We start from the raw sequence: 14,298 nt of genomic DNA on the forward strand, positions 1-14,298 counted from the left end.
TAAAATGCAGCAGGAATTGTCAAAACCAAAGCATTATTGGAGGGAGAGAGGTCGAAACATGCGCTATTGCGGTGTCCGATGAAAAAGATCGAGGTGACCTTGCAATTGTCTTCTGCCTCTATTTTCAAACTGTATTTCGTATTTACAAAGCTAATTTTTCTTTTTCTTTTTTGCTTTTGATAACTAATTAAACGGGTTTTTAATGCTTAAATTTTAATCATTTGTGCACAAAAGGCGTGACACATTTTTTGGGTTTATCATATGATAATCATGTACCATTATCACAAAAAAAAAAAAATGATAATCATGTAATTAATGTCAGTCTGAATTGGTCAAAGAAGTTGAGCAATATTAAGGAGTTGGTTTGTGTAATTTGTATTAAAAATCTTCACACACACCCATGGTTTGACCTGTATATATATATACATATATATATAGAAATTAAAGCGCTTAAAATTATTCCCATATATAGATGCCGATACTCTTCAAACCAATGAAAAAGGAGAAGAAGAAAGCTAATCCTTATAACTTGTCTATACTCTCTCTCTCTCTCTCTCTCTCTCTCTCTAGATCTCTCTCTATCCTTCAAAAGCCAAAAGTCGAAGAATCTAGCAAGTACTGGCTATGAAGACGTAGAATTTGCATCACTTTGTCTGCCTCACGCCGCACGCTACTAGCGCTAACCGGCAGTTGTTGCGCTCTTTCACGTGCTTGCTCTTTCTCAACATTTCACCCTGTTCTTCTCCTTCTCTCCCAACCGGCCACCTCTGTACTTTTTCAATCCCCTGTTCCATTTCTTTTATACTTTTGCCTACGATTTTGCTCGGAGTTTGATTTTTTTTTTTTTTTTTTTTTTTTTTTTTTTTTTTTGTAGTTTGGAGGGAAGACTTACAATTTCTGGGTTGTGATTGAAACCATGAGAATGTCGCTGCAGAGGAATTTCTGGGCTGTCGTGTTATTGTTTATAGGAGTTGTTGGAGCTAATCTTTATATTGTGGAGGGTCGCCCTCGCCCACATCGAATTCTTTTGGATACAGATGTTGATACCGATGATTTATTTGCTCTCTTGTACCTCTTGAAGCAAAACAGATCAGAGTTTGAGTTGGAGGTAAGTCTGTGCATGATTAATCTTTTTCTTTTCTTTTCTTTTCTTGGCATTTTACTTGAATTCATGTTCTTTGCCTAAATTTATATTTGATGAGTGAATTAAATCGTCGGCAGTCGAATACGGCGAATTTTCTTGTTATTTTGATGAAAGTTGCTTTTAGTTCTTTATGAATGATGGGTTGAGTCAAATACAAACCCAATTGGTTTGACTTTTCACGTTACTTAAGCATTTCTAGGACTCAGTGCCGTGTTTGTTTAGAAGTTTAATTTTAATTGTCAAGCTGAAGTCAGATGAGATGTCTATAATTTACTTTTGGTCACGGATAGATTACTGTTACTTGGTTAATTTATTTATATTTGTTCCTTCCGTGTCTCGTTACATAAAGTTCCTTTATAAGCCGTGATTTTTAATTATAGTCGGAGTGGTTACAAGGTTAATTAAATAATTAAATTAATTGTTTTTTTATAAATTTAAATTTTTAGAATAGGTTATAATTTAAAATTGTAAAAAAATAAAAATCTTTGAGTTCGAACTTTGTTTCGTCAATTTACTCTTATTTCAGTTAAATATTTTACGTGTTGGATTATACTTATTAAGGAGGAGATTGAACAAGATGGGAATGTTAGAATATTAATTAATGATTAAATCAATCATGTAAGAACACATAATTTAGGAAAGACATGAGAACAAAAAAAAAGAGACAGAGAATTAAAGTGGTTTGGTCTATGGCATACATCCACACGTCAAAGCCTTTTCTTTAGTTAAATCTTTCCTTGATTCATTTGATTGTATATAATATTTTATTTATAGAGAAAGAGTCGGAACATTATAAGTTGCTTCTACTTTTACATTAACAACAATAAATTTAATTTATCATCTTGTAAATTTTGTCTCTTGAATGCTTATAACTCTTGCATCTTGAGTTCTTGTAACTCTTGTCTCAATACGCCCCCGCAAACCTAACGGTAGATCATGGACGTTAAGGTTTGATCTTGAACATCAAAGAGTTAGAAAAAGAAATGGCTATTATGGTTTGGATTGGAACATCGATTTTTATGACCGGAACTTAGACTTCAGCAACTCTGATAGGCATCGGCTACTATGGCCGGAATTTGTACATCAACAACTTAGGCCGAAAGCAGCTACTATGGCTAGAATTGGGCCAGCTATGGGCATAAAACCTTTTTGGTTTTTTCTTCTTTTTTTTTTTTCTTCAACAAGAGAGAATTGGGTGGGTGGTATTTGTTGGTAAAGGAAACAATGGCAGTGCAACATGTCATCTTGACAAAGGGAGAAACTCACATGAGTTTAGGAAAAGAAATAGCTCAGGTAGAATATGAGAAAATGTGGAAGGATGAGAAAACTCAAGAAAAAAAAAAAAGGCACATGATGGATATTTGTGGGCATTTTGGTTTTGGTTATCATTGAAGATGCAAAAGGATGAGTGAACAAAAAAAAAAAAATGGCATATGATCAAATATTAGCGTTAGCCTATAGCTCCGATACTATGTAAAATCACCACTTGTCTTAAAAGTTTAAGCTAATAGAAAGAAGTAAACTTTAATAATTTAATCAATATTTTAACACTCCCTCTCACGTGTGGGCTCAAACTCACTTCTAATAGGTGGGGCCTAACACAAGTAGAATATTTAATTGAAATGAAAAGTAAACGAAGGAGACATGGTTCGAACTCAATACTCTTTATTATAAGCTTAAGCTTTTGGAATAAATGAAGATAGTAAATCTGATATTAACTTGTTGCAGGCAGTCACTATCAATACAAATGCATGGACTGATGCTGGACATGCTGTGAATCAAATCTATGACATTCTTTACATGATGGACCGTGACGACATTGCTGTTGGAGTGGGAGGGGAGGGTGGAATACTGGAAGATGGTACAATACTCCCAAATGTTGGAGGATATCTTCCTATTATTGAACAGGTGTGAACATTTTAAACTACATATTTTATAATTCATCTGAACTTATTAGAATGCAATATTGTGTGAAGAGCAATGCCACATACCACACAAAAATCTCACAAATCTAATGCGGCAAAGTCTAGTAGTCATTGAATCTGTTAAATCATCATTTATCCAATAAGTTTAAGATGATAGGAAGAAATTAATTTGATCATTTAATAATCTCTTTAACACCCCCTCCCCCTCACGCGTGGGCTCAAACTCCATTTTAATAGGTGAAACTCAACATGTAAAACATTTAATTAAATTAGAGGTAAATGACTGAGACATGGTTCAAACTCAAGATCACTGCTCTAATACTATGTTAAATTAGCACTACTCTTGTGTGACTGGTTCAAATTCTGTTTCAAAAGCATAATAAACCCACACATTAGTGATGTTTAGTATTATTCTTTTTATTGTGTATTGTAACTAATCTTGAGTTTAATATATCAGGGGACTACAACTATAGGATATTGTAGATATAAACAAGCTATTCCTTTAGGTCAAGGAGGGCGATTAGATATTGATGCCAATTATGGACTCCGAAAAGCTTTCCTCCCACAGGTATGAATTTGTGCAATAATTTCAATATTGAATGAAATCTTTGTTGCTTGTACTTAGTGGGTTTGCAATTATAGTATGTTGGTGTATTTTCATAATGACACATTATTTGAACTTCTTATCTCCATAAGTTAGCAATTGTCTATCATTTTTTGATATCACCAACAGTTAGAATTCATGGTCTTGCTTAAGTATTTTCTCAACAATATTATATTAACGACTTATTTTTCCATGTTTATTTATTTGAAACATGTTGACTAATCTTTCATATTTTGCATAGAAGGCTAGAATTGATGGATCAATTGTTTCATGGTTTGTTCTTTCGATAACTATTTGCTCTACATCTATATTTGCTATATTTTAGTTTAAAACTTTGATACTAATAAGTAGAGAAACATTTATGGTATAGCCCAAACTAGATCTCTTAACTTTTTGTTTGCAAATATCATATATGATCCTCAATATCGGTTCAATTAATTCATATGCCAAAACTAAAGATTTGATTTTTACTAGATTTTTGACATTTATATCATCTAAGTATCCCACTCACATGTAATTTGTGATGTAATTAGGGGAGAAGGAAGTATGCTCCTCTTCGACAACCTGCTGCTCAGCAAGTAATGATTGACAAAATATCAGCTGGTCCCATAACTATATTTGTTATAGGAGCACATACGAATTTAGCTATTTTCCTTATGAACAACCCACATCTAAGGAAAAATATCAAGCATATTTTTGTCATGGGAGGTGGTGTGAGGTCAAAGAACCCGACCGGTTGTTGCCCACAAAGTGCTAGCTCATCTTGTGTGCCTCATCAGTGTGGTGACCATGGTAACTTGTTCACGGACTACACCAGTAATCCTTATGCAGAGTTCAATGTGTTTGGAGATCCTTTTGCTGCATACCAGGTAATGAAGTTTCTAGAAAAAGTATAACAAACTATTTTGTTGATAGATTAACATAACATATAAATTGTACTTAAAAGAAGAATATATCCTTCTTTGTTGATGTATCAAATGAAGCTAAACATAGATGTATTTGAAAAATGATTCATTATCTTTCAGGTTTTTCATTCTGGTATTCCCATCACCCTGGTTCCTTTGGATGCAACAAACACCATCCCAATCAATGAGAATTTCTTTGACACATTTGAACAGAGTCAAAATACATATGAGGCACAATACTGCTTCAAGTCATTGAAAATAACTCGTGATACATGGTTTGACAACCAATTCTATACGGTAATTTATTGAAGGTGCTTATCATTGAGTTCCAATCAATGTGTGTTATCACGATCGTACACTTTTCAAGACATTTTCTTTGACTGCCAATTATGAATTCGCATTATTTTAGCTATCAAGTGAGTTAATGCAATGAAGTTTATTTATTTGCAGAGTTATTTTATGTGGGATTCCTTCACATCTGGTGTGGCAACTTCAATCATGCGTAACTCACACAATCATGATGGGGAAAATGATTTTGCTGAAATGGAGTATATGAATATAACTGTAGTTACTTCAAACAAACCTTATGGGGTGCATGATGGCTCCAATCCACTCTTTAATGGCCGTGTAGTTCCAAAATTTAATTTACAGAAAGGTGGAGTACATAGTGGTCATGTTCAGACTGGACTTCGAGATCCATTTTGCCTTGTGAAGAATGGGAAGGGAAAATGCAAGGTAGTAGCTTGCTTAGTCTTTTAACATTCCATACATACATACATAAATTACTTTAAGACGATTGTATGTAAAGAATTAATAATATTGATTCAAGTTATATTTTTTCTTGTCACATGTTCATGCACCATCTTTTGCATCAATTCGATAGGATGGCTATACAGCAGAGGTAACTGGTCCAGAGGCAGTACACGTGCTAGTTGCTACAAAAGCAAAATCTAACCGGGATATGAACAGCCCCTTAAACAGAGAATTTTATAAAAGCTTTTTGGATGTAAGTTTATCTATGTATCTTTTGCTTCAGAAATTCTTGTATTTTCATGTTCTCATTGTGGTTTGTCTTTCATCCTTACAATGAAGTATACATTTATGAGATTATAACACACTTTCTTACAGGCTCTAAACCGCCCTCAAAATGCAGGAAGATTTAATTTTACGACACAATTTCCTCATTACAAAGAAATTCTTTACAAACCAGATTTTGGATCTAAAACACTTGGGAAACCAGTTGTTTTTGACATGGATATGAGTGCCGGAGATTTTCTAGCTCTATTTTACCTCCTCAAAATACCTGTGGAAGTGATCAACCTCAAGGTAGAGTAGTCTATATTTATAATGATTAACATATTGCACAAAATAGGTTTCATCCAAATGTTGTTGGGAAATCTCAATTATATCAAGAAACAACAGTTTTGATGTGCATTGTCTTTCTTCTTTCATCTAGGCAATTATAGTAAGCCCAACTGGTTGGGTAAATGCTGCTACAATAGATGTCGTTTATGATTTACTTCATATGATGGGTCGTGATGACATTCCAGTTGGTCTTGGAGACATGTTTGCAATGAACCAATCTGATCCAACCTTCTCAGCAGTTGGAGACTGCAAATACATTAAGGCTATCCCGCATGGGAGTGGTGGACTTATTGACTCTGACACTCTCTATGGTCTTGCTCGTACTTTGCCACGGAGCCCTAGAAGGTATTTGAAATTACTAATTTTCCTATAACCACTGAATAATGATGTCATGGGAAAGCACTATTATACAGTTGTTTCTTCATGCAACAAAGTAGTGGGAGCTTAATATACTATTGATTTGACACTGGTTAATATAAAATTCACATCAATTTTGTAATCTACTTTATTTGGGTGTTGAGTAGTCTGGGACTAAAATATTGAATTTTGTACCAGGTACACAGCTGAGAACTCTGTAAAGTATGGAGCTCCTCGGGACACTGATCACCCTAAGCTCAGACAGCTACTAGCATTGGAAGTTTGGGAGTCTGTAGTGGAAACACTTGAACCAGGATCTAAGATTACCATACTGACCAATGGACCCCTCACTAATCTAGCCAAGATCATTCTAACAAAGAAAAATACCACCTCTCTAATTCAGGTAATTGGATTTATACTTGTTAATCTCTTATGCAAATCAAGTGCGAAAAATGAATGGGATGTAGACGAGCAAGCTAAAGGTTATGAATTTTATGCTACAATATGATCAGTTACACATATAAACATATGATCCAATATATTGTAAACTATAAGTTATCTTAAAAGCTTAAGCTCATTGAAAAATGGTAAATTTAATCATTTAATTAGCGCTTTAACACCCTCCCTCATGTTTGGACTCAAACAATCCTTCAACAAGTAAGGCTCAACACGTGAAATATTTAATTGAAATAGAAGGTAAATTATAAAGTCAAAGATCGAAATTAAGCCTTCTACTCTAATACCAAGTAGAAACTTATAATACAAGTAAAATATGAAGAGAATAGGAAGTAAGAACAAAGAGATAACATATAAATTTGGTGTGGTTTGGCCTTAGAGGCCTATATACACCACTAGAAAGACACCAATAAGACCACATCTTTATTAAATGACTTGAATATAATTTTGGGAGGGGGACCTATTCGTAAGGAAAATATATTAGGTGAGGTGAGTTAAGAAATGTGATATAGAAAATACATCAAACCTACTATAGAAAATATGGTATATATTTTAATATCCCTCCAAGCTCAAGATGGAAGCAAAAAATAAATTTGACATTTTCCTTTATTTATTTTTTTGAAACCGGTGTTCTCCCTGGGTTGACTCAAACTGACTCGAGCTAGTGGACTTGGCGAGTTCACTCAGTCGAGTTAACTCAGAGGTTGACTCACTCGTCAAAGTGAAACGAAGGACGGCAATGGAGGTGGCGAGTGACTACTACAACGGTGGTTGGTGGCGGCAATGACTATGGCCAAAGGTGGCAAGATATAGTGGCCTAAGACGATGATTATGGTGGGCCGGTGGCTATAGATTATGGCAATAGTGGCTGAAGATTGTGGAGACAGTGGCCAGAGGCCACGTAGACGTCGATGAACAATTGTTGATGAGAAGGCCAACGGTGAACTGTTGAAACTGGGCCGATACTAGACTAGACCACTTATGGGCCGTTGAATTGAACCGACTACAGGCCGCTTAACTGGTCAACAATGAACAACTAACTAGGTTGATGATGGGCCGCTATTTTATTGGGCTGACAATGGGCCACTAAATGGGCATAAAATGGACTGTTGAGACTAGGCATCATTCCCCCAAAAACAAAGAAGAAAAAAAGATAATCACTTTTGTCAATACTGAACTTACATACATGAAAAATGTGACGAATAGGCAGTTTCAAAAATGTCGTCGTTGTTCATGACACAACATGTTACAGTCGTGTTGTGGAGATAGATGTTTCACACCATGTAAAGGTTTAGTTGTGGACTCAGTGGTTGGAGTGTTTTTTTAACTCGGAATGTGTCAGATCACCTTTTGACCTTGACAATTGTTTCTTTTTCATACACATGATACCAAATAGAAGTAACTTTGTTTACATTTATCATACACATTTTTTCTTTTTCTTTTTTCAACATATATTTTTAAAATGTGTTTGTGAAGTGTTCTGTCCACACAAGTGTTGTATTGCTGAACTTGAAGAAAATAGCTCAAAATTTTCCTTCTCATTTTGTTAGAATAAATTTTGGATAATATGCATATGATATTAACATCATGAAATGATTTCAAATCTCACTGCAGGATGTGTATATAGTTGGAGGGCACATCAGCCGTGGTCACACGGACAAAGGAAATGTCTTTTCTGTTCCCTCCAATGAATATGCAGAATTCAACATGTTTCTTGACCCTCTGGCTGCAAAGACAGTCTTTGATTCGGAACTTGATATCACACTCATTCCACTTGGCATCCAGCGTAGAGTTGGTTCATTTCCAAGGATCTTGGAAAGGTTGCAGGAGATAAAAACGACACCTGAAGCCAAGTTCACCCACCGTTTGCTGTCAAGGCTACACCGCTTGCAACAAATGCACATTAGATATAAACATATGGTAAAGTTTTCACTCTATGAATTTAAGCATGATTCTCATAGTAATTGTATATCTATATGTATATTCACACATTTTTTTATACAACGCATTTTAAAGCCGTGATGACCATAATGTGTGGATTTTGAAAAGCTTGGTTCGAAAGAGCCAAAAGCGAACAATATTGTGTCGTTGGGGGTCGTTACAGTAATGGTAGTATTTTCCCAAAAAACATAATAGCATTCTCATGCACATACAATGTTCTACATGGTATAAGATGGTTTTGATGAAAGGCTCTTGGTCTATTCCATTTTCTGCAGCCATCTCTCTCCCTTTCTCTCTAATTTTCTGCAGAGGATTTGAAAGATTGTATCATTAGAATGATTTTGTAGACTCTTTAACTCTTTTAAAAAGCTCAAAGTTTGGCAAATGGTTAAAAATAGGATACTTGGGTATGTTGGATTTCCCTGAAATGAAGAATCTTGGATGGTCCACCTGTGGTTTCCACTGCTTTAGCTGCTACTAATGGATGTTTCTCTGCGGCAGGATACATTCTCCGGGGAAATTCTTGGCGCAGTAGTCCTGGCTGGTGATCATTCCCCTCTGAAGCCAACTTTGCAAGTGAAGCCCATCAGAGTCTTTGCTGAAGGTGTTGAATCCAACGATGGGCAAACCGTGATCGATGAAAAACATGGAAAACTGATCAAAATATTGGAAAATGTGAACCCTGCAGCGTATTATGATCTTTTTGCAAGTCAGCTCCGAGATGAGAAGCAGTCTGCTGTGGTAGGCAGTTTTAATGACCAGAGAAGAATGTGGAACACACCAAAGATCTGAGTTTCTTTAAGGCAATGGGTTAAATATTCTTTTTTTGATAAGTACAATGGGTTAAATATTCTTTGACAACAGGAATTGATTTTTTTTTCTTCTTCTACTTGATTGATATACAGCTGTTCCATTTGTATTGCTGATGTCCTTCACACAGAAATTCTCATAAGACCATGTTTCATTAGGAAGTGGTCACTATGCTTTGTAGTTACCTCGATGAAAGCCAAAAAAATAAAAATAAAATAAAAGGTGTACAGGATAGATGACACGAAAACACCATTCATAGTTGTTCTTTTTCTTAATCTTTGTTGAAGCAAATTCTTTATTGTCTTTAGTTTTTATTTTACCTCCATCCTATCAAGTTTGTAATTGTAAAAGTAGTCAACAATAAATCTAAAGCTGGTAGAAGAATTGTCTGCCTTCTCTTCTATCATCAGAAACACCAACATTATGAATCTATAGCCTCATATTTCTATCCATTTTTTCCTCTTCAGCCCACTACAATTTCGGGTTTTTCTCGTCATTTGACATTGGTCTCTGTTGGGTAGTCAAGAAAGTTTTCCATTTCCTCTTTCTTAGCCAACAAACAAGAATTATTTCCACCAAAAAACAACCAAGGATGATGATTTCAGCCAGAGACAAAAGTGCTTGGATGGTGATTGGTGTTTTCCTGTTCTCTTACCATACCTTTTCTTCAACAAACAACAGAAGATGGGGCATCCTATTCTGCCACTAATTTCCACGTTTCTGTCCACCCTTTGTAGCAGACAAAGACAACTCCTCCAATATCAGGAATTGACCTCAGAGAATCATATCTTTGCAAATGGAATCATATTTCCGGAGTCCCTCTAATTTTAATGAAGTATTTGGCTGTCCATTTGAATTTAATTTACTACTTTAAAGGTTTCGTTTCCGTCAATGAAGGATGCCAACTAAAGAACTACAGTGAGTCACGCATAGACAAACAACAATAACACCACCACCCACAACAATTAACATATCATCATGAGAACAGAAGATAATTAAAGAAACGCACAAAACTGAGCTCCGAGTCTCATCGTGAGAATTGGCACTAGATTGAAAGCTCTATTTTCATTCATACAAGCAAAGGCTCATCAGTTAAAGAGAACCATAAAGTGACAAAAGTGGGTCACATAAATTCATATAAAAGCTTCTCTACAACAAACCCTCCCCAATTAGACTTGCTCCTCTGCAATTTAGAAGCTGGATTCTATCATAGGAACTGACCCACCAGCTGCCACAATTTGTTGTTCAAGCTGCAATCATTTTTGAAAAACAATAAATACAACAAGCAATAGCTATTCAACAAATAATAATCTTGCAACGACAATGACTATTCTTGAAGCAAGTGTCTATTCTATTCTACTCACCCTGAATAGGGTCTCAAGCTTGTTCTTCACAAGATAGTACTCTTGTTTTACTTGTTGCAGACATCTCAGGCACCTGCAATCCAACATCCTCTTTGATACAAAAATATTTTTGTCTTCCAAATTTCAGATTCAATTGCTGATAAAGAAAGAGAAAAAGGTAAGAGTATAATAACTCACCCTTCAGCGCTCTGTTCCTCACAGAAGTTGCGGAAAGCAACACAGGCATTTTTGACTCTCTGAGCACCCACGCTGTTAACCAGAAAACACATTTGTTTCTCAAGTCAAAGAAGATTAAAAAAAAAAAAGGTTCTACATGACTGAAGAGTACTCTTTTGTTTTTATTTACATACTAAATCATATTTTCTTAAGAATTCGAGGGTGTAAAAGTGGGGTTCAAACAGAGTTGGAGAAACATTAGAAGAGCAGAATTACTTGGGTAGAAACCAAAGATTCGAACGCAGACAAGGGAGTTTGTCTTTTGTTTTTGTTTTATTTTTCGTTTTCATCCTTCATTTTTTTTTCTCTTAAAAACAAAAGGAAAAACAAAGCTAGTGGTGGATAAAATAACAGAAATTTATGTATACCTGGCGCTGCTACCCTTGAACTGGTGAACATGAGCATCAATCTTTTTGAAATCAACGCTTTGCTGATCTCTGTAGAAAGAAAAAGGAAAAGGAAAACCCCAAGAACAAAGAAATAACTTTTATGCTCAACTTAAAAGTATCCAAAAGCAAACCATCTCAGAAAAAAGGAAATCCAAGAGGATTATATGAGAGAGAGCTTGGATCCTCACAGAGCTCTGGTGATATCATTGAGAAGCTTCTCAGAATCTTCAAAGAAAAGAGAGACCACTTCAACAACAAAATCTGGGTTGCTCTCATCTTGAAGTTGCTGAAGCTGTAAGAACTGAGCATCCAGGATCCCCTTCTCTCACCAACAAAACAAAGCCCCACAAAATCAGAACCAACACATAGAAAACAAAAACAACCCAACAGATCAGAAACACCAGACCAACAAAACAAACCCAAATGAGATTTGCTCCTATATTTTACATTTTCTCTGGCTTACCTCCATAAACAAGGACTTTGTGTAGTCAGCCAACCGTCTCTGCATCTGACCCACCTCCATGCTCTGCCTTTGCTCCTCTCTACACAGACACACCTCTCTGTGACCCAATAAAGACTGGTGGCTTAAATCTTGCAGATCTTGAGGAATTATTGCGCAATTAAAAGACTATAAATGCTTTGGTATCCTTGAAAGTTGAAAGGGATTTGATGATTTAATATGCACAGAGCAGAATCCAAAGGTGTCTTTCTTTTGGATACGTGTCTACTGTCTAGTACTGGTAAAGTCTAGCCCCCACCTTTTTATCCCTCCTTGGAATTGTGCTCTGCTTTTGAGTGCTTTCTCACATAAGCACAGCCCCCACATCTTCTATCTCTCCTTGCATCATTTATTAGCATTTATTTGTTAAACCCCTTCTTTACCTTGACTCATTTTTTAAGATAATGATAGTTGTACAACACATATACAACAATTTCATAACTTCCTTCACATGGGTGTTGTGAAGTTGTACCGGTATAGTATAAGAATCAATCATCTTTCATCTTTTTCTTTTACGTTTGTTTTGATAAGCGGAATAGACTACGAAATAGGAGTAAGATCCTCAATAATTATTTTTGAGAAATATAAAAAATTAAGGGGTAATTACCTTTTTTCCCCTATCAATTACTAGTCATTGTCAACATGCCCCCATGAACTGACACTTCGACTACAAAAAAGCATCAAACTACCAGCTTTACCACTTTGGCCCCTTCCGTCAAGGAATTCCATTCATTTGGATGGAATATGCCATTTTTTAGCGTTAATTTTAGTTTAAAGACCAAAATGCCCTCTACAGTAATTAATAAAAAAATATTAAAATTAATATATATTTTTTTAAAAAAAAAACAAACAAACAAAAAAAAACAAATCTAAGGGGGTGGCGCGCGAGCCACCTCTGGGGGTGGCTCGCAGGCCACCGGCCACCTCAAGGGTGGCTGCCGCCACCCCCTTTTCCTTTAATTTTTTTTTTTAAGATGAGGGCATTTACGTCATTTTTTAAATTGAGTTAGGGTATTTAAGTCTTTGCATGAATTAGACTGACGGAAGGGGCCAAAGTGTGTAAAGATGGTAGTTTAATGCTCTTTTTTGGTCGAAGTGTCAGTTCATGGGGGCATGTTGACAATGGCTAGTAGTTGATGGAGGGAAAATGTAATTACCCCAAAAATTAACGTTAATAAATAACGCCATGTGTTATTTTTCATAAATAAATATAAATTTATTAAACTAAAAAAATTATAATTATTTTATAAAAATAATAAAAAAAAAAAAAAAAAAGAAAAAAAAAAAAAGAGTGGCTACCGAACCCATGGCCACCCTCGACCATCTTTGAGAGTGGTTGCCCAACCAGCAGCCACCTAATGTGAACCAACTAATACAAAGCACAGGAAAATGAAAAGATAAATTGGTTGTTTCGAGTATGTCAATAACACCTAAAAACAAATAAAATTGTATTTGACTTAATAATATTCAACATACTTTATTCATCATCAAACTTCTTTAAATAATACAAATGATACGAAGAAGTGAAAAGCAAATAGATGTTTGAAAACAACTAGATAACATCCTATCACTTGAACAGATCACTATATCTACTACGTACTCTTGAGAGCCTTACTCTAATACTACCATTATACTCTTCTCATATAGATAAGAGCCTTATTCCAATCCTACTGCTAGTATCTTATCTAAATAGTATTCCTTAATAATAGGAATACATCATTCCTTTTCCCTAACAATTTTCTTGTCCTCAAGAAATAATTATAAAAACTAAAGAGGAAACTTCACAAAAGGGTATCAAACTATCGGCGTTTTCAATTAAGGGTACCGATGTAGCAAAACGTTCAATTGAGTGTATGTATTTATCAAAACCATTCAATGTCAAGTATTCCGTCAGGCTTCGGTGTTAAATCCTGACGGAAGTGGAGTCACGTGACTTCCACGTGATTTTTAATGGCGTTCTTCCAGTTATGCTCCTTAAGAAAATGCTCAAATACACATAAATGACAAAACTTATAAAATGCTCCAAGATTACACTGTATTACTAGCATGCTTATTAATTTGATTTTTTAAGTAAAATGCTCACTCTTTTTTCTTTTCTTTTCTTTTCTTTTTTAATTTCCACCATGCTTATTGAAAACAACTACCGCATGGTCCGCATACAACACCATGCACCATCTCCGGAACAATATTTCTACCCGTTGAGATTTGAATATGCCCCTGGGCCTTCCATGGCAAGAGTTCTCGATCATGGCACTCAACTCATGGGACTCAACTCCACCCAATGACGTCGACGTGAAGGATGGCTTTGTACATAGCACCGAAG

At 35.4% G+C, this 14,298-nt stretch overlaps 2 protein-coding genes across 6 annotated transcripts; one reads left to right on the plus strand and one right to left on the minus strand.

The window, feature by feature from the left end:
• Positions 1-467: 467 nt before the first annotated feature.
• Positions 468-9,841, plus strand: LOC133881555 (nucleoside hydrolase 3-like). 5 transcript variants are annotated; one of them, XM_062320504.1, is made up of 13 exons: positions 479-769; positions 875-1,108; positions 2,873-3,052; positions 3,527-3,637; positions 4,207-4,542; positions 4,699-4,875; positions 5,029-5,313; positions 5,462-5,584; positions 5,707-5,904; positions 6,035-6,288; positions 6,499-6,703; positions 8,371-8,676; positions 9,199-9,841. In XM_062320504.1, the coding sequence occupies exons 2-13, from the start codon at positions 917-919 to the stop codon at positions 9,487-9,489; spliced, it is 2,658 nt and encodes an 885-aa protein (XP_062176488.1). In that variant the 5' UTR covers positions 479-769; positions 875-916; the 3' UTR covers positions 9,490-9,841. The 5 variants fall into 5 exon arrangements, 4 of the variants coding, with proteins under 4 accessions (XP_062176506.1, XP_062176512.1, XP_062176488.1 ...); XM_062320513.1 differs by lacking the exon at positions 4,699-4,875; XR_009902549.1 differs by lacking the exons at positions 6,499-6,703; positions 8,371-8,676; positions 9,199-9,841 and having other exon boundaries at positions 468-769; positions 5,732-5,904; positions 6,035-6,172.
• Positions 9,842-10,521: 680 nt separating this feature from the next.
• LOC133881584 (histidine-containing phosphotransfer protein 1) lies at positions 10,522-12,274 on the minus strand. The gene is made up of 6 exons (XM_062320538.1): positions 11,940-12,274; positions 11,665-11,795; positions 11,456-11,524; positions 11,049-11,120; positions 10,872-10,944; positions 10,522-10,757 (listed from the first exon to the last, which is right to left on the minus strand). The coding sequence occupies exons 1-6, from the start codon at positions 11,997-11,999 to the stop codon at positions 10,698-10,700; spliced, it is 465 nt and encodes a 154-aa protein (XP_062176522.1). The 5' UTR covers positions 12,000-12,274; the 3' UTR covers positions 10,522-10,697.
• Between the last annotated feature and the right edge of the window lie 2,024 nt (positions 12,275-14,298).

Source organism: Alnus glutinosa, chromosome 1 (assembly GCF_958979055.1).
Source record: "Alnus glutinosa chromosome 1, dhAlnGlut1.1, whole genome shotgun sequence".
Lineage (NCBI taxonomy): Eukaryota > Viridiplantae > Streptophyta > Magnoliopsida > Fagales > Betulaceae > Alnus > Alnus glutinosa.